Here is a 7146-nt window from a genome sequence, read left to right as displayed (position 1 = left end):
GATACAAACTTTTAGTACACAGTAATTCCACAGTCAGTATGTTTCTCATCACTTTAAACTTAACAATTTTTATAATACACAGTATAAATCACACTGATTCACACACTTTACTTACCATCACTACTGTTCGCTTCTTTAATTATCTATATCTATCTATTTCACTGGCTTTCTTTACCAGGCTTATATAATAAAAAAAGAGGGTGTCTAGCAAACACTTGGACATTCGCAGGGTTCCTTGATAATTCGAGAAACTCCAGCGCGCATGCTCCCAGCATCACACGACTTCTGCTGTCATAACACTATTATTACCTGTATATCATAAGGTATATCACTGTTATTACTTACGCATTGCATCACATCAACCTTAGCTTCTAGTTCTGGTAAATATGTAGTATGCAACTGACTTTCCAGTTCTGTCATATAGTTTCATAGTTCTGACCTTTTCCTGTATCAGTCTTACCTTCAAGTTATGGTAGTTTCCTGTATCTTCAGGAGGTCGTGGTCTGCACTTGCCACAGCAGAAGTTGCAACAGCAACAAAAACAACAGCATAGGTAACAGCCTGTGATGACTCCACAGAAAACAAACAATGCCTGTAAATAAATTTCATACTTTTACTGTGCAGAAGTTAGAAAATATATACTTAGATTTTGTGAGTTCATAATCACCGCACTGATAGGAGTGGAAAATTTAATCTCCCTCCCCTATAAACATACATACATCGCACACCAGATTTAAAAACTATATATTCTACCAACTGTAAGAAGAACTAGCTCCTCTACCATTACAAAATATATTAGGTGGGTGATCAGTAGCATTTATAACGTACATAAACAATTTAAGTACGACAAACAATACAACAGTAGTTTTGTTCTTTAATATTATTATTACCTGAAAAAATTACTGTACCTTTTACCTGACATGTTGATTTCAAAACTTGCAACTTACTGTATAGGAAGATCATAAAAAGACAATAAATATTTTGGATTCATGCAATCAAATTTATAATAGTTATGTATGGAACAATTCAAAGGGAAAACTAGCTGTTATGATCTTGTTTTACAACTTTAGCCTCAATAAGGGTACATGCACACACAAAAACAATTCAGAAACCAGCCATTAAAATATATAATTACACAAGGAAAGAAGCATGATAAAAGGATTTTATAGAACAATTTAAAAAACATCCCTCAATAGTATCTTTATGGAGCACTTCAGCACCCCCCCCCTTAAAAAAAACAACAACAACAACAGCATCTAAGGTTATACATATTTGATAAATGAGGTGAACAAAATATTCTCTCTTTAAGTTAAAAAATATATACATATTTATATAGATATTTTGGTCATTAAATTAAAGACAGCTAAAAAAACTTTTGGTACTGCATTTGAATGGCAGAAATAGAGAACATTTTCAGCAGTTTTTAAGTTGAAGTAGGATGGAAGAATCACCAACAATTTAGCCTTAAATCTACATACCTTACACCACCAGCTGGTCAAGACAAAGTACGTGTTGATATTCTCTTCTCCGAAGTGTTCAGCAATATATAACCCAAGAGATCCATAGTTATCATAGATGTTTCTTTTGGTCAGGTCACTCAGGATAGCATTAGCTTTGTTGATCTCCTTAAACTGCAAAAAATGGAAGAAAGTTTTAGGTGCAGAAAAAATATAAACAATCCAATCGTTTAAGTTTCTGATATACGTGAGTGATATAATGAAGAATAAAATTTGTTTAAACTTGTTTGTGTCATGTGATGAAGTATATATTGCTCAAAATAATTAATAGACCAGACTTTTGTGTTGGCATAATTCACAATCTGTTATGAAGTGTGTGTGTCAATAAAACTGGTAATTTATTTTGAAGCACATCCAGAGAGAAAATGTCACTCTTTATGCACATTTGCAAATTTTAATACCAAGTTTAGTAAATACTATCATAAACAATGTCTGAATTTGGAATAAAAGATCTACAAATTTTCCTTGCATTGAAGCTATATAAATGTCAAATGTGTATCTAGTAACCTGTGTGTGTGTCCTCTTCTAGCATTGATACACTCTTGGCATTTTGTGGAATGGTCTACCACTCCATGATCAGAGATTTTGTTAGCTCATCTACCATTGTTGAATGGTGTTGTGAAAACTCTCTAGAGAGCATATTCCACACATGCTGTATGGAATTAAGATGTAGTGACCTTTCAGACCAATCCATGACCTTTAGAAATGCTATCAACAACCAAGCAGTATGTCCTGCATTACACTAAAATTACCCCCCCCACCACACACACACCCCAATGACATCAGCAAATGGCCCCACAGTGGGCTCTAGAATATTATCTCAATACCTGCACGTTGTTAATGAGCCCCCTGCTAAGACATGTGCAACCCTTGAAGCACACCCCCACTCAGACCTTGACTAAGCCTCCACCGTCACAGTTGTATTGAACAAAGTTGCAGTCAGCTTAACGTTCACCTATGTTTCTCCATTGTCCTAACATGTCTGTCACAAATTGATATACAGATCCTGCTCTCATCAGTGAACAATAATGGCTTCCATTGATGAAGTTTCCAATTTCTCTGTTCGTGAACAAAGTCCAGTCTGGCTCTGTGATGTTGTTCAGTGAGAACTGGGCCTGTAGCAGGTTGCATAGCACTCAAACAATTCTAGTGGAATCTGTTACAAAGTTTTTAACCTGACAAATGGCTTGCTGAAAATAATCTAACAATTCCAAAGGGCCAGGTTATAGAGATACAGGTCCTGAGGAGGGATAGTGACCATGTGAATGGTCTTGTCCCATCCTCCAAATGTAGGGGCCGATCTTCTGGTGCTTACTCCTCAATATGGCAACTATGCTGCAAGATACTTTCTGCTACCTGTCCTGTGTAACACTACCTTCTGCATCACAATTACCCTGAACACTCATGGATGATCCAAGTGGTACTTAACATATCCCACAACCTCCAGAAAACTAGCAACAATAACAAAGTCCACTATAAATCTCACATTCACAGCGTATTTCACAAACTGACCAGGGATTGGAATCTTATATAGGGGTGATTGTACTTGGTCATGTCTGTGGTTACATGTCATATTTGACTTGTTTCAAACACCTATCTTCACTGGTTCTAGTGCCATAAGATATTTTCACATACCACTCTACCTTATCAAAAGTAATTTTGAATTTTGAAAAAATACTTTAAATAACACCTAGAATTCAAAAGTAATAAAGTAAAAACATTTATACATGTTCTTCTGTGAACATCAAAAAAACATCTAAAACACTTATCTGCAACAGGTGGCTCAGCAGTAAGTTTGAGGACTAATTGCTCTAAAAATCAAAGTTCAAGCCCTGCAGTGGGCACAGTGCATATAACCCATTGTGTTGCCTTGTACTTAAACCAATCAATGTGGAACAAAACTTCAAGTCGCCCTTAGTGATACAATAACCCATCGAAGTTTTACCAAATAAATTTTCAACAAGTTTGCTTGTGAATATTGCAAAAAAAAATTATAGAACGAGAATCACGAACAGTGATGCACAGATAAGGTTATTATAGTTAATGGAAGGTTTTGTGTAGACTAAAATACCAGAAAAGAAAAAAAGAAAATTTTACAAATAATTAGTGAAAGTGGAACTACATTATATATATCTGTAGATATTCATACACAAATACAGATCACATCTCTCTTGTCATTTTGTAGGTTTTCTTTTCTTACATGAGTTACACACAGTATTTAGTACAACAAATGTCACAGTACTCAACTTTTCAATGACACATGAGATTCACATGGTTTTTACCATACAAAGAAAAGGTTAAATATAATTGGAATTGTAACAGCATCAACTTTGTCTGTATGTGTTTACAACAATTGGGTAGATTTCTAGCTGGAATAGTGTGTATGAAAAATATTTTTATATGAAAATAGGATAAATTATTGGCAAAATGCTATGCAAGTTTGTGTGTGTGACAATTGGTTAGATTTCCAGCTAAATAATGTATGTGGTAACCAGATAACTAGATACCTAATAAAATGAGTAAGTAGGGCATTTAGACACCTAATAGTTTTAGAGGGGTGTTAAAACTTCACAACATACTTAAAATACATATAATGGAGTAAATTAAACAGGTAATGTAGTAGGCCTAGAAATATACCGTTCATATAATGGAGTAAAGGACAGGTTTGAATTCACATGGTCAGTTTTCTATCCACTTGTGTTCATGATAGCATCAAAAGTAAACCATTTCTTCTTTAATGATCTCATTTTTGACCAGATAAATGGGATCCCAACTGGGTCCAATGATAGCCAATAGTTTTATATGCTATCATGTAATGAAGTAAAGTAAACTGGTAATGTATTAGGCCTAGATATATATACAGGTCTTTTATAAGCCAATAGTTTTATATGCTATCATGTAATGAAGTAAAGTAAACTGGTAATGTATTAGGCCTAGATATATACAGGTCTTTTATAAGCTCATGTTTATATGGTGTTGTACATGGAACATACCTGTTGTAGGTATTGTTTTATTTTATAGTGTTGTACATGGAACATACCTGTTGTAGGTATCATTTTATTTTATAGTGTTGTACATGGAACATACCTGTTGTATGTAGTGTTTTATTTTATAGTGTTGTACATGGAACATACCTGTTGTAGGTATTGTTTTATTTTATAGTGGTTATACATGGAACATACCTGTTGTAGGTATTGTTTTATTTTAGAGTTGTACCTGTTGTATGTAGTGTTTTATTTTATAGTGTTATACATGGAACATACCTGTTGTAGGTATCGTTTTATTTTATAGTGTTGTACATGGAACATACCTGTTGTAGGTATCGTTTTATTTTATAGTGTTGTACATGGAACACACCTGTTGTAGGTATCGTTTTATTTTAGAGTTGTACCTGTTGTATGTAGTGTTTTATTTTATGGTGTTGTACATGGAACATACCTGTTTTAGGTATTGTTTTATTTTATAGTGTTGTACATGGAACATACCTGTTGTAGGTATTGTTATATTTTATAGTGTTGTACCTATTGTATGTATTGTTATATCTTATAGTATTGTTATATTTTATAGTGTTGTACCTGTTTATGTATTGTTATATTTTATAGTGTTGTACCTATTGTTTTATTTTATAATAAACAAGCAGTGTCTAAATGTCCTACTTCGACATTTTTTTAGGTGTCTTGTTGACCAGTTTCTAGTTTTCCTGGATTCCATGTGTGCATATAAATATCAATAACTAGGAAGTTGTGTTTCAGAATTTTACGCAAATCTGCACAAGCACTATCCGTGCATAGCTGTACCTAATTTTAAAGGGACAGCAGCTAGTCAACAACACCTACTGGAAACTCTTGTCATCATTCTTATAGTGCACCCACAACCCCAGAATAGTTAACTGCTAGGCCATGTCTGGCCCTACAAGTGGGTAGATTGTTGGCTGACACATTATTTATCTTTGTGTATACACACACACACACACACAAACATATATATATACAAATTCTGAAGAGTTTCCATGTTGAACAATAAAGTTACAATTTTGTAACTAATATAGTTTCACTGAAGTACAGACAACATTAAAACTATTAAATGTTTCACTTTACAATCTGAGAACCTATCAATGCAAAATCTTAGGGTCAACTATTAACATTCAGTATTTTCATCTGAAGTGTCATTACCATTTTTATTCTATGTTATTAATTTAATATTTCTGCAGCATCTGGGTTGCCCTGACTTTTATCTGTTTGATACATAAAAGCCAAGTGAAAAAAAAAATCTTTTTGAATACTCAACATTCTCTTCTGAAGTCTCCTGATCTTTTTGTTTTTCGTATGAAAGTTATTAACTTACCACTTCTGCAGCATCTGGATTTCCCTCATTTTTATCTGGATGATACTTCAAAGCCAACTGAAAGAAACAAGAGTATCCCGTTGTAAGCAACTTCTTTGATTTTATTATGTATATTCCAGAAAATGTTAATGGTCTTGTACAATCTCTTAGATTGACTTGTGTGTATATATTTTACAATTTCTCTGTGTCCTAGACAACGAGTTTTAATCGCTGTTTAATTTGTCTGTGATGTCACTACTTAAGTTATGAACACTCTTCAGTCATCAATAATGATTACAACATTACAAGAGCATAAAGTAAACTTTGTCATTTAATCTTCCAGTTTCCAATATAAACTATAACCACCGGTTGAATTATGGCTACAGTTTTTTTGTCATCTGTAGACTTGTACTACTTAATTAGATACTGTAGCTAGTAAGAATCTAAAGAGCAAAAACTTAAATACTCAAAATCATCACAACAACAAAATACCATTTAAGTTTACAAATATCACCAATGAGCACATCAAATGTGGTTGATCGATTTGCTTGTTCTTGTTGTAAACAAGGCTACATCAGATTCACCACACGATGGCTACACTAACACGCATGTGAAAAAACATGGAAATTTAAGGATGCTGAATATTCTGAGATAGTTGAAGCACACCTTAGGTGATCAAGTGTGATATAATGAATCATTCAGATTTTTAAACCTTAACTACAGACACTACCCAGCCTCCACATAAAAGGAGAGCTTATTTATTCATAAAACAAGATCCAACTTAACCAAGTCAGTTCAGATAATTTGTTGCTTAACTTGTAAACTAAAAGATATCTTGATAATTATATATTATTACCAATATTATTAGGTATACTGGAATGATAAACTCTGTGTTATCAATAAACTCATAAAAATTATAATTAATTATTCATGTCTTCCTCTTCTATGCATCAAACTTAACCTACTTTTCTGAAAGTCTTCTTCACATCATCTTGTGTGGCTGTTTTTGGAAGTCCCATAATTTTGTATAGGGAATCACCAGATGTCCTGCAAAGCAAGAAAGATTATTCAGTTTTTGTATAGGGAATCACCGGACGTCCTGTAAAACAAGAAAGTTCTTTCAGTTTTTGTATAGGGAATCACCGGACATCCTGTAAAACAAGAAAGTTAATTCAGTTTTTGTATAGGGAATCACCGGACATCCTGTAAAACAAGAAAGTTAATTCAGTTTTGTATAGGGAATCACCGGACATCCTGTAAAACAAGAAAGTTATTCAGTTTTTGATAGGGAATCACCGGACATCCT

General features: G+C 33.6%; 1 protein-coding gene across 2 annotated transcripts in view; it reads right to left on the bottom strand.

Annotated features, from left to right (window-relative positions):
- LOC106464653 (dnaJ homolog subfamily C member 5-like) overlaps window positions 1-7146 on the bottom strand; it is a 19832-nt gene that overhangs the window by 1571 nt on the left and 11115 nt on the right. For both annotated transcript variants that reach the window (XM_013924812.2, XM_022392404.1), the window contains exons 3-6: window positions 6806-6887; window positions 5862-5918; window positions 1479-1631; window positions 461-592 (exon numbers count right to left, since the gene is read on the bottom strand). In XM_013924812.2, coding sequence (XP_013780266.1) covers window positions 461-592; window positions 1479-1631; window positions 5862-5918; window positions 6806-6887 — 424 coding nt within the window. The remainder of the gene's footprint in view (window positions 1-460; window positions 593-1478; window positions 1632-5861; window positions 5919-6805; window positions 6888-7146) is intronic.

The sequence above is a fragment of the Limulus polyphemus genome, unplaced genomic scaffold (genome assembly GCF_000517525.1).
Source record: "Limulus polyphemus unplaced genomic scaffold, Limulus_polyphemus-2.1.2 Scaffold1710, whole genome shotgun sequence".
NCBI classification, from domain to species: domain Eukaryota; kingdom Metazoa; phylum Arthropoda; class Merostomata; order Xiphosura; family Limulidae; genus Limulus; species Limulus polyphemus.
This window is presented reverse-complemented; position numbering and strand designations above follow the sequence as displayed.